The following is a 21,558-nucleotide window of genomic DNA, read 5'->3' as shown; positions in this document are numbered from 1 at the left end:
GCTCAGTCTCGGCTGCTAATGGCTACTTTTTATGAAAAAGCTCTTCATTCATTTGGAAATCCCACCAATTGTGTGAAATCATATGTTCCATCCTATTAATGGGAAAACGTTCCCTCCTTATCTCCACTTTGGTGAAACACTCAGTCACGGAGTTTCTTTTTTGTCACTGCCTCAGGGATAATTCAGAATCAGAATCTGCAGTGATGTCAAAATTCCCTTTCTTCCTCTGACACCAGGCCATTCCTGGTTCGTCCCCTATAACTCCCACCCTACCCAACCGAATATTCCCTGCATTGAGAGCTTTGCCCTTCATTTACCCTTCATTAGTGCAGTGCTAAGCGCTAAACACAGTGCTTTGCATATAGTAAGTGCTCAGTGAATATGACTGAATGAATCTGTTGTCTCCTGTGCTCCCTGATCAATTAAACCCTGTGGAAACCTGCTGACCCATTCTAAAGTACTGATATAATTATCATCACCATAATCATCATCATCATCAATAATATTTACTAGCACTTACTGTGTGAAGAGCACTGTACTAAGTGCTCAGGAGAGTACCATACAGTAGAGTTGGTAGACATGATCCCTAGCCACAGAAAGCTTACAGTCTAGAGGGGGAGACAGATATTAATATAAATAATTTATAATAGAGAGAAGCAGCATGGCTCAGTGGATAGATCATGTGTCTGGGACTCAGGAGGACGTGGTTCTAATGCTGGTTCTGTCACTTGTCTGCAGTGTGACCTTGGGCAAGTCACTTAATCTCTCTGTCCTTGTATTTACCCCAAAATGTAATAATAATCATATTTGTTAAGTGCTATGTGCCAAGCACTGCTCTAAGCAATGGGGTTGATACAAGGAAAGCAGGTTGTTCCATGTGGGGCTTACAGGCTTAATCTTATTAATACAGATGAGATAACTGAGGAACAGGGAAGTTATGTGACTTGCCCAAAGTCACAGAGCTGATAAGTGGAGGAGTCTGGATTAGAACCCATGACCTCTGATTTCTAAGCTTATGCTCTTTTCACTAAGCCACACTGCTTTTACAGTAAGCTTCTGCTTAGTACAGTGTCTGAGATATAGCCTTACTATCTCTCTCTAACTGTGTGTGTGTGTGTGTGTGTACATATATATATATATATATATATATATATATATATATATATATATATATAAGAGTTGTGGGGTTGAAGATGGGAACGATATTAAATGTCCAAAGGGCACAGATCCAAGTGGAAAATATGATAAAACTAATATGTAGAAAATAAAATTTATATATTGACTCGACTCCTGATCTGAGGATCCCTTGCCTGGGATTTTTGCTAACTCACTACCTGTGTGATGGACCATCACTTGGATTCTGTATGGTTGAGCTTTTAAACTTATGCCAATGGGGTTTTCACACTGGTTTAATGGGTCGGTTGCCAATAATAAGATACATACTTAGGAAGCAAACATGCTGCAATAACCAGACTGAATTTATATTTGTAAACTCTTTTGAATTTACAACTGAATTATTTTTCAGAAAAGGCACTTTCTGAGCAAGGTTGCATCGTTGATGAACCTGGCAACAGACTGGTAAATTCCTTTGAAATTACATTTTAAATCTATACTAACATCACTTAAGTAATGAATGTTAGGAAGAGTCTGATGGGAGACAAGAATCAAAGTAATAGACAATCGGTTATTCTTTTTATTAGCCAGGGACCCTCCTCTGGCTCCACCAATTTTTTTTTAATGTGGTTTCTGAATTCCAAATTACATACCTCTCCTCTCCCACTCCCAATTCTACCCTAACATAAAATTTTTTTTTAGTTTTTTCATAGAATTCCAGGGCTGGAAAAGATCTAGGGGAGTTATTCCCTGGTCTTCAGACAGAAACACACCTAACCTGCCATGGCTTAGATGGTCTATTTTCTTTATTTTAGAAAAGCAGTATTGCCTAGTGGAAGCAGCACAGGACTGGAAGCCAGAAGATCTGGATTCTCACCCTACCTCTGCCACTTGCCATCTATGTGACCTTGGGCAAGTCACTTAGCTTCTCAGTTTCCTCATCTGTAGAATGTGACTGCATCCAATCTGATTAACTTGTATCTATCTCAGGGCTTAGAACACTGCTTGGCACATAGTGAGCACTTAAGAAATACCATAATTATCACTATTACAAAAGGCTTAAGAGAAGAGCGACTCCCTTGGTAATCTGTTCCAATCTCTGCCCCCATCCCACTTTTTGTTTTTATTTTTCAGTGGTATTTAAGTGCTTAATATGTGCCAGGCACTGTACTAAGCACTGGGGTGGATACAAGATAATCGGGTTGGACATAGTCCATGAGCCACATGAGGCTCACAGTCTTAATCCCCATTTTACAGATTAGGTAATTGAGGTCCAGAGAAATTAAGTGACCTGCCCAAGGTCACGCAACAGACAGGTGGTGGAGTCAGATTAGAATCAGGTCCTTCTGACTCTCAAGATCATGCTCCATCTACTAAGCTTCTCTCAGATTCTTTCATCTACAAAACTTAATCCTTCATGCTACAGTTTAAACTGTGTTTAAACTCGTGTTCCATTTGTTTTTCCTTCACTGACTGCCATTCTCTTTAGGGGCCCCCTCATCTGCTGGAATCCCATTATTAAATCTTCCTTCAGCCTGCTTTTATCCGGACTGAAAAGGTCCAGTTTCCTTAGTTTCCTTTGATAGGTCTTATTTTCAAACCCTTTAATCATCTTTGTGTCTTTCCTCTGAATCCTCTCCAAATTCATCACATTCCTCTTTAGTTGTGGAGCCCATAACTGATCAAAGTACTCTAATGAATGCTGAGTATAATGGGAGGATTAGCTCACAGTTTCTACATAGTATACCTCTACTATGCATCCCAGTAATTATGCTGGCTTTTGTAACAACTCTCATTATCCACTATGCCACCCACATCTTTTTCTCCTCTTCTTAGGTCCAACCATTTCTTCTCTATTTGTATCTGTACATTATGGTTTTTTATAGCCAAGTTCACTATCTTACATTTACCCTTTCCCAAGTTCATTCTAATTTTCCAAGGTCACATTGAATTCTGATTCTATCCTTACCTTGGTGCTCCATCAATCAGTCATATTCATTTAGCATTTACTATGTGCAGGGCACTTGGAAGAGTACAATATAACAGAGTTGGTAGATATGTTCCCTGTCCACAAGGAGCTTACAGTAAACAGGGAGCTTACAGTCTAAAGGGAGCTTAGAGTCTAGAGGGGAAGCTGATTGCAAGGATGAGGAGTGTTGCTGAGAAAGGGGTATAAGAAGCAAAAGGTCTATTTCATCTACATTTCCCAGAAGCCATTGGGATACTCTGAGGGGAGATTACCTCTCCTGTTAAAACTGGAGAAGCCCTGCCCCACTTCAGGAATGTTCTCAGTTTTCAGGAATGGCACACTGAGTTCTCAGGAATATTATCAGTAAAACTTCAGTTTTACTCTTCCCATCTACTAAGATGGCCAGATATTTGGATCCAGAAATCAAAGATAACTGAAAAGAATTCTGCTTGATTCTGGATGAGTAAGCACAATCTCATCCATGAACAATAAAAGGGCTGACAACAAAACATGTGCATGGCTAGTAGTAGCCACCAAAGCTAGATTGATGAAAATGATTCAGAAATTAAAAAAAGATTTCTTTTAGCAAAAACAAGCACTACCTCAACAACAATTTAGAGCACCCTGACAAATGAGATATTTACAGAAACCTATGTTGTAATGTGCAAATCAAGTTAAAGGCTATGGTGACAAGTGAAGTGCCTGATGAGATCTTAGGCTACCCCAAAGGCAAACCAAGGGAATTTTGGAGTTATCTTCAACTTGTTTCACTCTCATGCAACCCAAATCATCAGTCTGTCACCAAATCATGTTGGTTGCATCTTCACACATCTTTAGAATCTGCCCCTTCCTCTCCATTTAACTTGCTATCATGCTGATCCAAACAATTATCTTATCCCGCCCTGACTACGACATTAGCTTCCTCACTGACTTCACTACAACCTATCTTTTCTCTCTGCAGTCCATTCTTCACTCTGCTATCCAGATCATTTTTCTATAAAACCTCTCAGGCCACAACTCCCCTCTCCTCAAAAACCTCTAACGGTTGCCCATCCATCTTTGCAGCAGACACTTCTGATCATCAGATATAAAGCACTCATTTGACTCTCCCCCTTTTACCTTACCTCAGTGATATTCTACTTCAACCCAACCTGAAAACTTTGTTCCTCTATCACCAACCTGCTCACTGTACCTTGAAATCACCTTTCTTGCCTCCAATCCCTTGCCCACATCCTCCCATTAGGCTGGAACTCCCCCTTGTGTGCTATCTGATAGAACACTACTCTCCCCTCCTTCAGTGCCCTCCTAAAATCATATCTCCTCCAAGATGCTTTCCCTGAGTAATCTCTCATTTCACTGTCTAAAGCCTCACTGCTGCATTGTCAGTGCAGTTACAAAGTACCTTTTTAGCATTTTGATATTCACCCCTCATACTTATCTATCTGTAAATTATTTTTAGCTACCGTGTGCAGAGATCATGTCTACCTACTCTATGTACTGTATTAATCAATCAATGATAATTATTGAGTACTTACTGTGTGAGAACACTGTATTAAGCTCTTAGGAGAGTACAGTACAGCTGAGTTGGTAGATACATTCACATGGTCTAGTGGATAGAACATGAGCCTGGGAGTCCAGAAGGACCTGGGTTTTAATCCCAGCACTGCCACTTGTCTGCTGTATGACACCGGGCAAGTAACTTCACTTCAATATGCCTCAGTAACCTCATATGCAAAATGGGTATTAAGAATGTGTGCCCCATGTGGGACACAAACTGTATTCAACATTGTATCTACCCCAGTGCTTAATACAGTTTCTGGCACATAATAAGTGCTTAACAAATACCATAAAAAGTATAGGGGAGAGACAAGAAATTAAAATAAAATTATGATTATGAACATAAGTGGTGAGGGGCTGAGGGTGGCGTGAATATAAAGTGCTTAAGGGGTGGCCCAGGCAGATCCAAGTGCATAGGTGATATAGGTGGGAGTAGGGAAGCAGCAAGGTCTAGTGGAAAGAGCACTAACCTGGGACTCAGAGGATGTGGGTTCTAATCTTGCCTTTGCTATTTACCAGCTGTGTCACCTTGGGCAAGTCGCTTCTCTATGCCTCAGCCCTCATCTGCAAAATGAGGACTCAGTACCTGTTTTCCCTCTTACTTGGAGTGTTAGCGCCATGTGGGACCTGATTATCTTGTATCTACCCCAGTGTTTAGTACAGTGCTTGGCACAGAGTAAGCACTTGAATACCACAATTACTATTACTACTATTGTTAGAAATGAGACCTTAGTCGTGGAAGGGCTTTTGAACGATATGTACTTTAATAAGGCTCTGAAGGTGGGGAGAGTAGTGGTCTGGCATATATGAAGTGGAAGGGAGTTCCAGGCCAGAGGGAGGTCATGGGCAAGGGGGTCGGTGGTGAGATAAGCAATTCTGAGGTACAGTCAGTAAGCTGGTGTTAGAGGAATGAAGTGTGTGGGCTGGGTTGTAGAAAGGAGATAAGCAAGGTAAGGTAGGAGGGGGACTGCTGAGTGAGTGCTTTCAAGCCAATGGTAGTTGTACTCTTCTAAGCACTTAGTACTGTGCTATGCACAAAGTAAGTGCTCAATAAATACCACTGATTGACTGAGAGACCAAGAAGCTGAGTGCTTAAAGCTCTGGAGTGCAGAATCTGGGGAAAAATATAAGAAAGGCCAAGCTCAAGAGCCTAGGCATGTAAAAGGGCACTTGTCCACTACTGTTCCCACCTTATATCTCCCATTGTTTATATGAGTACTGCCCAAAGAGTGAAACAGTGTAGGTCATTTCCTTCTCTTCCTATGCTGGCATGTTGGTATGCTGGCATGTTACACACACTTGGCATGACCATTCAAGTGAGTCTTTCACTACATAAAAATTGCCATCTTTGCCACTGCTATTTCCTGGTTCCTATGGTAATGGTCAGCGAATTGGTGGACAGCTCCTTCCCTATCTCAGCTGGGGTTCTGGTCAATTCCCCATTTGCACCAGCAAGTCTTGTCTTAAAGACCCCTTGCTTTTTACATGCAAGCCTATTGATCTTGGGAAACAGATTCCCCTAGAAACACCACTGTCAAGGATTGCTTAACATTAGCTCTCTTCTTCCCCCCTAAAATCCCAGCTTTTGCAATTGCTTAGTAAATGTGGCTTCCAGAGGAGGTTCAACAAGATCCTGGGGTTATTCCACAAAGGTCTGGGATTACAATAATAAAAGCTAGGGGTGTCCTGTTTGATCTATTTCATTTATGTCAACACACTAGTCTCCCTTCAGAAAATCTCTCTCTAAGGGAAATAGGGTTCCACCCACTTACCCTCACCTCCATAATATGCATCTCAGAATGAAAACCATTCAAAGAGAGAAGAGAGTCACTTTACTTTGGAGAAGGGGAAATCATGCTGGCCAGGACCTAGAGGGAAAAGCCACTGGGACTGAGGGAAATTTATTCCCAAGGGGAGCTGTTCTAGTAATCATCACACTGTTTTATGTTCCAGAGAAAAAACCTCAACCACTTCTTTATTACGGCCAAAATATATTGGTGGAAAGGAAGGAATCTCAGTATCTCATAAATAATGGCCACATTGTATTTTCTAGGGAAAAAGTCCAAACCCAGCACTTCGTAGTCATCAAATTGCCCATTATCTATAGATAAGAATTGTGGTTTTCCCATAAAGAGAGAAATCTGGTAATTATCTCAAGACTGATTTTGCTAAAATTTGAAATGAAATAAATGTGCCCTAACTGAACTGCCTCTTCTAGTCATTACAAATTATAGTGACCTTTCTCTTTTATAATTTAATGGGTCACTCCCACACAGCTTTAGAAACTAACATGGTAAGTGGAAAACCACCCATCTGGAGTGGGGAGAAAGAAGAGAGATTGCTAAAAAGAATATAAATACAATCCGGTACTAGATTGTAATACCAGATTATAAACTCCTTGAGGCAGGGATTGTGTCTACCAAGTCTATTGCACTGTACTCTTCCTAGGGCAGTGATCTGCAATTGATAATCAGTGTGGCTTAGTGAATACAGCAGCAGCCTAGGTTCAGGAGGACATGGGTTCTATACCTGGCTCTGCTGTGTGACCTTGCAAAAGCCTCTTAACTTCTCTGGGCCTCAGTTACCTCATCTGTAAAAATGGGGATTAAGAGTGTGAGCCCCATATGGGACAGGGACTGTGTTCAATCTGCTTGACTTGTATCTACTTCAGTGCTTAGAAGAGTGCTTGGCACATAATAAGCACTTGAAAAGAACCATAATAACAATAATTATTATAATCATCATTGCTGCACACAGTAAGGACTCAATAAATACCGATTAATTGATAAAGTACATGTTGAAATGCAACATGGTCAAACAGGCCTGGCTAAAGGCATTTCAGTATGCTGGGCAAAAAGTAAGGTGTTCAGAGCCACAAGGTGAGAAGTGGAAGTTGGAAAAGAGAAAGAAGTGTTCCTGCAGAACACAACAGAACCCTAAAGCAGTTGCCTAGTTAGCCTGCAAGGTAGAGCTGTTCCTATACCCCAAAGCAGGCAGAACTGAGAAAGGGTTGACTGACTGATTCATTCATTCATATTCATTGAGCATTTACTGTGTGCAGAGCACTGTACTAAGAGCTTGGAAAGTACAATTCAGCAATAAAGAGAGATAATCCCTGCCCACACCAGGCTTACAGTCTAGAAGACGGGGAGAATCTAAGAGGAGAAACCACTTTTGAGCTCAACTCCAGTGGAATAACCACCTTATATGTGCCTTCTCAGAGTTCTCCTATGTAGCATTTGTGCTCTTGGAACTTTAATGTTTAAATTAATTCTCCCTCTGTCTGCTCTTATCCAGCTTGAATTTCATCTTGAAGTTCGAAAAAAAAACTAAAGTTCGAAAAAAAAACTAAAACTAAAGTAAGTCACCTAGCTATTTTAGTACTCACTATTTGGGTGGGATTTGGTCCTTATTTAAACATTCCTTATCTATAGTCCTAATTTAAATATATTTAAACAGAGAAAAGCAGCATGGCATAGTGGTTAGAGCTCGGGCCTGGGAGTCGGATGGTCCTGGGTTCTAATCCTTAATCTGCCACTTATCTGCTCTGTGACCTTAGGCAAGTCACCGTCTCTGTGTCTCAATGACCTCATCTGTAAAATGGGGATTAAAACTGTGAGCCCCATATGGGACATGGACATTGTATAACCTGATTAGTTTGTATCTACCCCACTGCTTAGAAGGGAGAATGACACATAGTAACAAATATCACAAATAAATGAAATACATAAAAATATCTCTAGTTCAATATATTTTTATTATATTTCACTGGGTTAGAAGATATGCACTGTAACAGAACATCAGCTGTTCCAACTTGGTTTTTCTCTACTTCCTCAGGAAAAGCATTTCATTACAGTTGTAGTGTGGCAAACTTCAGTGCAGTTTGTTTTGGCAGAAATATCCCATTAAAACCCCATGGAAATTTTGATTAGATATCCAGGAGCTCACTATATGTATATATATATATATTTATATCCCATATAATATATAACATATCCTAATTCCATACATATACAAGAGTAAGTGCAGTCCTTCTGAAAAAGAACAATTAATGTTGATCTGTTTTGCAATTCAATAATCAGCGAACAACTGGATGTGTGGGGTAAATGCAATGTGCTTTTATAATGAGCCAGTGACCTGGTTTGCCTAGAATAAGTCTATTTTGGGGGGGGTAATTTTTTCTGTAGAAAATTAAATTTTGGGCTTGAATTTCCATAAGGAAAAAACTAATGTTAATTCTAGACTTTTAGTTCCTTGTGGGCAGAGAAGACGTGTCTACCTACTCTATTATACTGTACTCTCCCAAGCAGTTTGTACAGCACTCGGCACACAAGTGCTCAATAAATATGATCGACTAATCAGTCAATTCACTAATCATTCACTTCTGCACACCTGAATACCTAATTCCTACCTCTGATCACTGAGGGACTCCTGATATTATCACAGTTGGTGGGTTGACAGATTTTCCTTTTTTTTTTGCACTCCACAGCACAGATTTCACCACCTCAATGACCCTTGGGGGCCTCTGGACAGTCGCTAGAGCATGGGCAGGTTGACATTGAGTCCAAGGAGGGAGTTCAGGGAACACTGATGGGAGCAGCTATCGATCAGGGAAGTATGACCAGGAGGCACACTTTGGGAAAAAATAACCTGTCGTTTTGACTTCATTCTAATGCTTTTCTGTTCTAAGCACTGAACTGCCACTACAACAAAAAAATACCAACAAACCTCACAGTATTAAATGGTTAAAGAGGATAGAGAACTAGTGCTATTCAGATGGAGATTCTGTTACATGTTTCCCTTGCGCTGTAAGTTTTGTCCCATGCCCACATAAGTAATAGGTGATGATGCCATATCAAAAGGGAATATCCAAGATAATTTTAAGAAATTATAAAGAAAAGGAATTTGAATCAAGGATGATAATTGTTAAATACTTACTACACAGCTAGGCACTATATGAAAAACTTGGGTAGATACAGGCTAATCAGATTGGACACAGTACATTGGCCCACTTAAGGCTCATAGTCTTAATACCAAATTTCAGGTGAGGTAACTGAGGCTCAGAGAAGTTAAGTGACATGCCCAAAGTCACACAGCATACAGGGGGTGGAGCTGGGATTAGAACTCAGGTCCAGTGACTCTCAAGCCTGTGCCCTTTCGACTAGGCAACATTGCTTTCTTTAGTCCTGGAACTCCCTTCCTCTTCATATCTGACAAGACCACCTTCAAAACCCTCCACAAATCATATCTCCTCCACGAGGCCTTCCCAGACTAAGCCCTTTGTTTCCCACAGCCATCCTCACCTCCAAATCAATTATGAGCTTGGCTGTGTATACCTTAAGCATTTTGATACTCACCCCAGTCTCACAGTACTTATTTTTTATAAATATTCCTCTAGTCTAGTTCCCCTATCCATATTCTTCTTTATTGTCTGTTTCCTCCTGTAGACTCTAAGCTCCTTGTGGGCAGGGATCATGTCTACTAATTCTACTGCATTGTACTGAACTTTCCCAAGTGCTTTTTATATTGGTCTGCATACAATAACACTCAATAAAATAGATACTACTGATTAATTTATTGATTGGTCCTATTTTACCTCATACACATTCAACCTGTCACCAAATTCTACTGCTTCTCACAGAGGAACTTTTTTAAAAAAAAATTTATGGCATTTATTAAGCACTTACTATATGCTCGGCACTGTTCTAGCACTGAGGTAACCAAGTTGGACACAGTCCATGTCCTACATCGGGTTCATAGTATTAATCCCCATTTTACAGATGAAGTAGCTGAGTCACAGAGAAGTCAACTGACTTGACCAAGGTCACAGCAGAAAAGTGGTGGGATTCAGATTAGAACCCAGGTCCTTCTGACTCCCAGGCCTGTGCTTTATCTGCTAGGCTATGCTGCTTTTATATTTCTTGCATCTGCCTCTTCCTTTTCACACTGCAGGCACAGCCTAATCACAAAACTTCATCACCTTTTTATTGGATTACTCTAACAGCCTCTCTGCTGATCTCCTGGCCTCCAATATCACCCCATGGTGTATTCCATAAAATCGCTGGAATCATTTTTCATAAGAATCGATCTGATTATAGCACTCTCCTCCTTGAAGAAAAACAACTACTTGTCACCACTAGTACAAATTAAAACTGCTGGTGATGGATTTCATAGGAACGTCAACCATTCTTCATTCCACCCACATAAATCTATAATAATAATCATTATTAGGCATTAATGTGTCAAGCACTGTACTAAGCACTGGAGTAGATGCATGATAATCAGGTCAGACCCAATTTCTGTCTCATGTGTGGCTCACAGTCTAAGTTGGAAAATGAAAAGGTGCTTGGTTTCCATTTTACAGATGAGAAAACTGAAGCACAGAAAAATTAAGAGAGTTACATAGAAAGCAAATGTCAGAGCCAAGGTTAGAATCCAGGTCCACCAATTCCCAGGCTCATGATCTTGCCACTAGTCTATGCTGTTCATCTTCTCCTCCACCTCTGAATCACTAAACCTACCTTTTTCTCATCTAAAATGCCATCCCTCCTCTATCACAATACTTCCCTTTCTTCTCAGATGCTACTCAGTACCCACCATTTCAGTTACCCCAGCACTCCTTAAAGTTTACAATGTTTTTTTCTTACTTGAACTTGTACATTTTCAGCTATAGGCTCTTTTAATCTATAGTAATTGAACAATCCAAGTTAATCTATAGTTCTGGGATAGACCATAATCACACACACATAATCATTTTTTAACATAGCCAAAGCTCATCTAATATTAGCTGTCATTTGTGTTTGGGGAGGGTGGCTAAAGCTCAAAAGCAATGGTGCCTAAACTTAATTTTGTTCCTGAGACCAATTTCCTCTCTCCAAAACGAGAGCCTCATTCAGGAGTAAAAACAAAACAGCTGTAGTTATCTTGTGAGCCTGGTCATCACCAATAACAAGCAACCATTTGAGAGTGTTATCATTCTGGCCCCATTGGGCAAATCTTAACGGCTGGAAGGGGAGTATGCCGGGAGAAGGCCCCGGAGGAGGAAGAAGCCAATTCACCCTGTTCATACAGGCCTCAATTAGCTGCCACCAGCACCAAGCAACTTTTCACAGGCCTGCAGCTCTAGGCTCAATGGCCCATCCCTGCAACTATTTATTAGATTTTTGATCTAATAGGAGATAAGGTTGGAGATTTATGCCCCAGAAATGTTTGTTTGCTTTAAAAACAAGTTCTGAAAATGTTCTTGAAATAGGAAAATGTGGTGATCTGAATCATTCATCCATTCAGTGCTATTTATTGAGTGCTTGCTGTGTGCAGGGCACTGTACTAAGCACTTGGGAGAATACAATACAACAATAAACAGACACATTCCCTCTCCAAACAAGGCACTAAGGGGACAAGGGGGCAAAATTATTCTTGAGACAGTCTGGATGGGATAATGACCTTTATGACAGTGTGGGTGGGTGGGTGGAGGACTCAGGGACAAAAGGAAGGGCTTCACCGCCGTCTACTCTTGGACCACATTCCAGGTCACTGAGGTGACCTGTAGCTGCAGCTCAGCAGGCCATATTCATACCAGGGTCCTGGAGGTTTACCACAGCTTCCTCACACAGAGTTTGGGACCCTCTGTGAAGACCCAGATTAAGACAATTTCACAGACACACACACACACACACACACACACACACAATCTTATGAGATTGATTCAAGCTTTACTTGGCAACTCTATGCCAATGACTACTAGTCAGGTGAGGGATTTGCCTTGCTATGGCAGCAGAAAGTTCATGTCTTTGGTCTGTCATATGACTGACAAAGTGGGGCAAAAACAGGAGAATTTCGAGAACACTGGCACTGCAACCTTCATTTATTCATGTTCAGGATTAAAGGCACTGGATCATTTCTATTGGTAAACATAAGCTTTCCAGTTCGGTGTCTTAAAAGCTACTTATTGAGAAAATTCTCTGCATAATGGACTTAATGATCCAGGACTGTAATAGCATGAAAACAGAATGAGGCTTATTACAAGACATGGTGTGTGTGTGTGTGGGGGGGTGTATGCATAAGCAACACTTGAATAGGCATTTCTATACTGTCCCTAGAACTATTAATAACTCCTCAGTTTCTGTGAGCAGCTAATTTTAAATGAGTCTTCCAGGATTAAAAGTGCACAAATGGAATGGAACCTGAGCCTATCCCAATCCAAGTAGCCCTGATAATTAATAGGCCACTTGTTAGGGCATAAAATTTCTGCCTGAGAGGGACAACATTTGCAATCTTTAATTACTCCATTTGCTTGCCAATTAAATGATTAGGGTACCGCTTTCCACCTGAACAACAATATCAGTTCCCCACTGATTCAGACCTGTAAGGTGATGGACAGTCTTTCACTTCACAGGGCCCAAAGGATAAACTCAACACAAAATAACTAACCTGAAATGCACATGGGGTGTTGTCCACACAGTATACCCGCAAGTTGTAATCCAGCGAGTTGCAGGACATGCAACCAAAGACCGCCACCTTGAGCTGCTTCACAGCACAGTCTGTGATTGGCTCTCCAGCAAGAGCGTAGGTTCCAAAGCTGTCTAGGAGAACATGACATGCAAAGGGGTCCAAAAGGCAGTAACAGGAAGTCGATTCGTCTTCCACTGACATCACCTCCTAGGAGAGGGAGAGGAGAAATATATATATATATATATCATATTCTTTCAGAATTAAGATAAAAGGTTCTCAAAAGTCATCCTACAGGAGCATGATGGTATTTTGTAGAAATTGTTTTACTGGCCTAATTGAAGCTTTTAATGGTTCTCTCATCAGTCACAACAACCACTTAAATCCACAACCATAGTTTTAGCTACACACAGAGCATTGCATTTCTACTTAATATCTAATAATAACTAAGTGTAGGCAATTTCAGTGTCATTTCAAATGTCTCAGTATCTCTAGTTTATTTTTTTCAATGTCAAGATAAGAAATTACCTTGAACATCAAAGTCAATAAGCAAACCTTGAACAAGTCTGCTTCTGACAACCTCTTTCAGTATCCATCAAGGTAATGTTTATTTTCATCCAAATGTGTTTTGCCTTTCAATGCAGAAAAACTCTTCATGAGGTACCATTCAATAAATGGTCTGGGGAAAATACATTGCAATATTTCATCTTTCCTGACTAGTGTTCAAATATCTGCATGGGGTATTGGTGTGACTCTAGGAAATCACAAGCTCAAGGCTATCTAGAGTAGATAACAGGGAGAAGGCACAGATAATTTGAAACTAATGTGATAAGAGGCATTGTAACAAAATTCAAGGGGAACATAAAAATAATAATTGATAATACTTGTGGTATCTGTTTAGTACTTACTTTGTGCCAAGCATTGTACTAAGCACTGGGGTAAATATAAGATAATCGGATTGGACACAGACCCTGTCCCAAATATGGCTCATAGTCATAATCCCCATTTTACAGATGAGGAAAGTTAGGCACAGAGAAGTGAAGAGACTTGCCCATGGTCACATGGCAGACAAGTAGTGGAGCCAGGATTCAAACACAGGTTCTTCTGACTAACGGGCCTGCGCTTTGTTCACTAGGCCATGCTGCTTCTCAAACACTTGGTTAGATGCCATGAAGCAGGTGGCAATGACTTAATCATATATTTGTTGTAAAGGCCACTAGGACCTCTTCCATTCTTCTCAAGGGGAGTGCTAACCTGAAATTTCATGATGTGTATAGGGAATTTAGGGCACCACCCACTCCTTAAAAAATAACTCTGTTATGCTGAGATGGCAAGATATACACGCTGACAGATAAAACATTGTGGACTAGGGGAACTGGATGATAGGACACGTGTAATCTGTAATTTATTTAGATTAATGTCTGTCTCCCCCTCTAGACTGTAAGATCATTGTGGGCAAAGAAGGCACTTATTTACTGTTGTATTGTACTCTCCCAAGCACTTAATACTGTCCTCTACACACAGGAAGAGTCAATAAATACAACTGAATGAATGAATGAACAAGACCTATAGTCTAGTCCCAGTTATGGTACTGAACAAGTCACTTAGCTTCTGGTCATCAGTGTTATCATCTGTATAGTGGGGATAGGGATGTTGTGAGGATAAAATGATTGATGTGAAAGAACTTTGAAAAAAAATAGAAGTGCTCTGTAAGAAACAAGATATTATTAGTAATAAAGCCATTTCATGAAGCTATTTTCCCTTAGAAGTTTAAACATGCAGTGTCTAACATTCTTTTGTTTTCAATCAGGCATAGTATTGACTTTTCTGAAAATACTGAAGGTGATGTTTTATATGTTTTTGTGTTTGTTTATTTTTAATCTTCCTTGCCTTGAAACCTTACCTAGAGACAAAATGTTGGATCTGGTGGACCAAGATGCTCTGTCCCATAGTTAAAATTTGGCTGATTTCATTTGAGCAAACTGCATATGGATATGGAAAAGACCCTTTATTGGGGAATAGTGGATTATAGCTAATGAAAAAGAAATCAAGTGGTCAAAAAATCTGAATGCACCAATCACCTAAGTTCCTGGATCACCCGTCATCCATGACTTCTTCACAACAGTGACCAGATTTTAAGTTTGCCTGAATCTATTTCTCAAAACTCTAAGGGTTACAGGTTTTAATCCATTTTTTAAAACATTTTAATTGAAATGATTTGTCATTAGAACCATTGGTTCTAGCTGAATTGTTGGCAGCTAATGCTACAGTGATTTGCTACTCGTAGTTCTTAACTTGGACGTGATTCTATACACTGGATATTCTTGATGTAAAATTAACCTAGTAGTTCTCTTGAGTTACAGTCACCATACAGTGATGCTGGAGGCTCTTACTTCTCCTTCTTCACCTATCAAGTCCCAGATCTGACTCTGGGGCTGTCCAGGGCAGCATGCAGGTGAGAAGACAAATAAAACAAATAAAACCTGCAATAAAGTACACCCACTGGATTGACAACTTAAGTCAGAGTTTTTGGGGTGGGCCTGAAGTCAGAACTAGTGGAATGTACATATGAAAACGCCATCCTGGTCTAAAACACATTATCTCTGTTGTGCCTAAAGTGTGCTCCATGAAATTTGGCATCACAGTGGATTTTTTTACCCAAATGTTATCTTCACAAAACTGCTTCTCTTGACTTTGTTTTCTCCTTGGCACCTCCCCTATTTTCTTCCTTTTCCATTTCCTCCTTAAAACTCATGCGCTAATTCTCATACACTTGCTATCTCAAGAGGAATATGCGGCTCAGTACTAGTCTGTGGATTTTGAAATTGGGGATGGAGAAATGGTAAAACTGTCACATATCTTCCTCCACTCCTTTTCCCTCACATACCACCAGAGTGAGTCCCTGTGCCACTGGTTTCTGGGTTGATCTGATTCCGTATAGAGCAGCTACGCTGTTCTCTAAGTGGGGAGAGACCTAATTGTACCTAAGATGTGCACTAGGAACATCCCACTAGGAACAACTAGGATCCTCTGAGGGCAGAGATCATGTTCATTCAGTCAGTCATATTTACTGAAGGCTTACTGTCTACAGAACACTGTATTAAGTGCTTGGGAGAGTACAATATAACAACAATAAATGGATACATTTCCTGCCAACAGTGAGCTTCCAGTCTAGAGGGGGAGGCATGTCTACTAACCCCATTGTACTGTACTTTCCCAAGCACTTAGGACAGTGATTTGCACAGAGTAAGTGCTCAATAAATATCTCTTACAGGTTGAAATGTACACTCCCACATAAAAAGCCATTCATGTTCTATCAGAGATTTAACACCTGACACAATATGTTCTCTCTCCTAGTGAGATACCCAATACCATCAAGGGGACGAACAGCACTAGACACTCCTTAAAAGGGAGCTTTATTTCTGCTTCAACAAGCACCGTAGTCAACACACACTCCAATTGCTACAAAAGTGGTAGGACTCACCTCCCACTTGCCCTGCTGGGTTCTCTTCTTCAAGTGAATGTTCCAGTGCTCAGAACTGACATCTGCGCAGTGTGGTATTGTCAAGGCAAAGGGAGTAGTGACCACGATGTCTGGAGGGCCACAGGTCACTTCCGGGCTCAGGAGGACTTCAGCTCCTTCTGGCTGGAGGCTTTTATGTTTGGGGAAAACACGGAAGGTTAGAAATACTCGAGGGTACACTCAGGGTATCAGGATGAATGCTTGCTCAGCGACATATTGGGGGCTTTAAAAATAGGAGCCAATGAAGCAGCACACCATATAATGTGATTCTACCCCTTACAGGCAGCTTTTGCCCGAGAACAGCAGGTTCTGGCTTTTAATTGCTCAACTGAAATAGACAGACAGATTGAGCTTTAGCTGGGAAGTAAAATCCAGGGCATGGAGAAAGGAGAAATATTTGCTCAGATTTGCAGGCAGAACAGTTAAAAAAAAGAAGAAAAATGGTCTACAGGTTTTTGGTTTCCAGATCCAGTACACAATGTAGAATTCCTGGTGGAATATTTGAGTCCAAATGCCTGGCATCTAACGGATTAGCATTTTGGGAAAAAGTTGACACCAGTAGGTTACCACTAGATTCCTTTCTTCCAACAGCACTAACAACAATATTTTCATAATAATAAATGATGAAAACAAATTATGTACAACACAGCACCTATGTGATCAGATTGCATGTGACTTTTCTAGTTTTGAAAACATTCATTCTCTCACAATGTGTACAACATAGGTTATAGAGTGACAGCACCACAGATATTAAATTCTGAATATGCAATGTCTAATACTTGAATATAATATCTTCCAAATCTCCCTCATTATGGCTCTAAATTTAACTTCTTCCCTCTTAGACCATGCATTCAATGTAAAGGGATGACACAAGTGAGAATGAAATTCAACTAACGGGAAAACCCCATCTCTCATAATGCCCATCCCCTTCATTGCCAAAAACACCTGTCTGGTTTTTCTCTGTTTCTTGCTGGGGGATCGCTTACCAAGAGGTGGAAAATGAGAATAAGTGGAAAGGACCTAAGATTCCTTTTCTGACTGGCGGTGTGCTTTTGGATCCACCATTTCAACTTTCATTCTTTAGCTTTTATTTTTCATGTGTGAAATAGGGAATAATATGGGATACAGTTAACAGGCCACTTTGAAATCCCTACATGAAAGGAATTATAGGAGAGCAGAGCAACATTATTAGAACTAAGAGTTTTATTACCAGGACTTGGCAATAAAATGATCTGATTTAAAAAAAAGTTTTAGAAAACATTAAGTTTTAGAAAACATTTAGAAAACATTAAACATGCCCTTTTCATGCTCCTGTTTTCAGAAACGGTAGTCAATTTTTTTACCCAATATAGGATTAGACTTCAGCTTTTGATCATTGTTATTTGCATATTCTATGCCATTTATTGTGCTATATTTTTTTCTCTTTCTCCTCAGTGAAACTTGGAAATGGTCACTGTCCAGCTTTTTCTATTTTGCCTGCCAGCAGAAAAGAGTGATAGCATGTTACTAGAGAACAAAGCACCCTCTGTTTATTTAACTTAGGAGAGGCATATGTAACCCTCACATTGGTACTTGCAATAAGAGGAAAGCAATCAATCATTCAGTCTATCAATGGTGTTTATTGAACTCTTACTGTGTGCAGAACTTCTAATAACAGTAATAATGCTGACGAGTTCCAAAAAATGTTTTGTTAATTTTTTCTGAGAGTTAACTGGCATACAAATTCAGACCATTTTTACTCAGAGTGGGAGCAAAATATAGGTTGGACTGAAAAAAAAATCTGCATTTCCCCTTTAGGGCTGGAATTCCAGATTAGTAATGGTATAGGCGATGGTTCCCAATATAAGTAACTCAAGCTTTTGAAGAGGAGGGAGAAAACAACAATTACTTCAGTGTGAACTGGTGATGGAGGATATGAAGGGGTGACCAGAAAGTAATCAATCAATGGCATTTATTGAGCACTTACTGTGTGCAGAACATTCTACTAAGCACTTGGGAGGTACAATAAAAGGGGTTGGTAGATACCTTCCCTGCCCACCAGGAGCTTACTGTCTAGAGGGTGAGTCAGGCATTAAAATAAATTACGGCTCTTACATAAATGTTACGGGGATGGGGGAACGGGTGAGTACCAAGTGCTTAAAGGATACAGATCCAACTGCATAGGTGACACAGAAGGGAGAGGGAGCAGGGAAAAAGAAGGCTTCATCAGGGAAGGCCTCTTGGAGGAGATGTGATTTTAATAAGGCTTTGAAGGTGGAGAGGGCAGTGGTTTTTGATATATGAGCACACTGCTTGTTATGGGCAGGGGATGTGTCTGCTTATTGTTGTATGGTACTTTCCCAAGCACTTAGTTCAGTGCTCTGCACACAGTAAGAGCTCAATAAATTAAATTGAATGAATGAACATTAATAATAAGGAAGACTTGGTGAAAGGGCAGAATAATGTGCCAGAAATTTTGAAAATGTGCAATTTAAATATGAGTAAGAACCACCATGCAGCAGCAGCAGCCATGGACTCCTGCCAGGGACCATTAGAGAGGGTTAAGCGAATTCTTTGTAATTGATGCTTCCATTCATCATGTATGGAAATGGCAGGGATGCTTGTGAGTGACCGATGACAGGCTCTCCTAAAAGAACTATTTAATTGCTTTCAGAAAATCATTCCCCCTTGTTGAACATATTGTTTAAACATATGGGGATTTGGGGAATTATTTAATGCCAAATGAACTGAAATCAACTAATTAGATGAACTCTCACACTCCTTGTGAATTGTAAGGCTCCTTCCTATAATAATTTACCCGGCATTGGGAGTCAGAGGCAGTACATATTGAATATTACACTAAGTAAAGTGTGGAATAGGAGATTTGCATAAAGTAGGCATTGGATAGTTTCAGAGGTGCAAAATAAGTAAATCAAGATTTACATCTAATCCCTCTGTTGTGAAAAGAATACAAGTGGGTGGAGGGCCTCTCAAGTGAGAGACAAAATGTAATCTCCTCATTTTTCCATGATTAATAATAATTTGCTTTTGTACCCCACCTTCTATCTATGGCAATCAAGGGAGCTTTGCAAATATTAATTAAAGCTCTTCATACACCTGTGGAGGCAGGTGTTACCAGCATAAGGTCACCCAGAAAGTCAATCAAAGCACTGAGAGTAGTCCCCCAAATGTCAGACCAATGGTCTCCTGTTCCTTTCGACCAAATGGCTGGTTGCTTGACTACTTTGTTTTCTCTCAAAACGTCTACCAGATTATCTGCTCAGGTAAATCCGATGAACGAAAAAATATGTAATTTACAATCTAAATGTAAATGAGGGATGGGGTATACAAAGGGATTTTAGTCCAGAAGAGTTTGGAATAAGAGTAATCAATCAGTGGCATTTATAGAGTGCTACAAGCGTTTGTGGAGAGTACAGTACAATAGACATGGTTGACATAATCTCTGTCCTCTAGGAGTTTGTGATCTAGTAGGATGCCTACAATCAAACAGTTTAGTTCTTGGTTAAACATGGGCAGAGTGAAAATCCATTAACAAAGAAAAAATATGAAGACTTCAGTTCTGCTGATCAATTACACCCTGGGAAAAAAGATGGTATGTTTGTCCTGCATGGAAAGTAAGAGAGTTTCTGAGATCCTCAATAGCTGGAGCAAAGCTATCCAGGCACGCCCTACTGACTAACCTCTAGCCTTGAGATTGGAAAGACCTGGTCTGGGGCTCCTGGTTTTCTCTTCACTTGGCCAGTTCAAACCACAGTGTGATACAACAAGGGCCATCCTGTGACTGTTCGCACAGAATGGAGTCATTGGTAAGCCAAAGCCACACACTAGATCTTGGGCTTCTCTTGAGTTTCCTGGGACCCTTGTTTCTTTACCTAGTACTTTTCTGGGCTTGAGTTTTTCCATCTAAAAAAAAAAAGGGTGGTGGAATGATAGCGTTAGCTCAGGAAATACCGACATGATAGATGTTACATAGAGACACCAAATGGATTTAATTTGGAAGACTGAGGGGAGGAATTGCATACAACAGAGATAAAGCCAATTTAGGGGAAAGAATGGGGAGGAAGGAGGAAGACTGATGGGAGTTATGCTCTAAAAGTGAAATGGTGCCCTGGCATATTGCCATGGGTATCATGCAGGCTCAGCTAGTTTACTAACACTGAAAGATGCCACTGTATATAGAGCAGAGCTTTGGAAAGCACCTACCTAAGATGACAATGAGGAACAGCCTATTTTGCCTCGGCTCCTGGTGTACTTGGGTTGGCACTATACATCCAAGTTGTCACCCCCTTCAAACAGAATAACCAATTTCATGTGTTCTAGATGGTTTTTTCATTGTCCTTGTTGCCTTCCATGTTGCACTAGGTAATTCCTGCTCCCTGCTTTCTTCCTCATATTATAAAGCTCATACTATAGATTAATGGAAATTTGATCACTTTTATTCCACATATCATTCTGGAAATCCAAGAGAAAGAGTAATAATAGTTTTACTATGTCAAGCTCTGGGTCGATATATCATTAAATCATATTTTAATAGAATAGGCCCATAAGACAGACAGATGAAAAGCTGCAGTTAGTCTAAAAATTACAGAGGGAGGAGAGTAAATGAAAAAACAAAATAACTCTAACCCCAAACAAGGATTTAACTATTCTCACCTTACCCTCACTTTTATTTGTCCTCATTCCTATGCACTTAGGTATGTACCCCTTAATCATTTTGATTTTCACCCCTACCCCCACACAGCACTTAAATACTTATCAATCTGTAATTTATTTTAATATCTGTCTCCCCCCTTCATTAGAAAGCTACTTGTGGCAGGTATGTGTCTACCTACTCTACTGCATTGTACTCTCCCAAAAATGCAGAATAATGCTCTGCAACCAGTAAGCACTCAATAAATACCACTGACTGACACTGTTTTCCTCCTACTGAAAACACCAATGTGAGGGC

At 40.2% G+C, this 21,558-nt stretch overlaps 1 protein-coding gene and 1 pseudogene across 2 annotated transcripts in view; both read right to left on the bottom strand.

Moving 5' to 3' along the window:
• Positions 1-21,558, bottom strand: part of UNC5D (unc-5 netrin receptor D) — a 532,332-nt gene that overhangs the window by 40,773 nt on the left and 470,001 nt on the right. For both annotated transcript variants that reach the window (XM_029066199.2, XM_029066200.2), the window contains exons 12-13: positions 16,572-16,740; positions 13,070-13,297 (exon numbers count right to left, since the gene is read on the bottom strand). In XM_029066199.2, coding sequence (XP_028922032.1) covers positions 13,070-13,297; positions 16,572-16,740 — 397 coding nt within the window. The remainder of the gene's footprint in view (positions 1-13,069; positions 13,298-16,571; positions 16,741-21,558) is intronic.
• Positions 14,236-14,343, bottom strand: LOC114812754 (annotated as a pseudogene).

Source organism: Ornithorhynchus anatinus, chromosome 5 (genome assembly GCF_004115215.2).
Source record: "Ornithorhynchus anatinus isolate Pmale09 chromosome 5, mOrnAna1.pri.v4, whole genome shotgun sequence".
In the NCBI taxonomy this organism is placed as follows: Eukaryota; Metazoa; Chordata; class Mammalia; order Monotremata; family Ornithorhynchidae; genus Ornithorhynchus; species Ornithorhynchus anatinus.
Note: the sequence above shows the minus strand (reverse complement) of the source record. Positions and strands in the feature narration are given on the sequence as shown.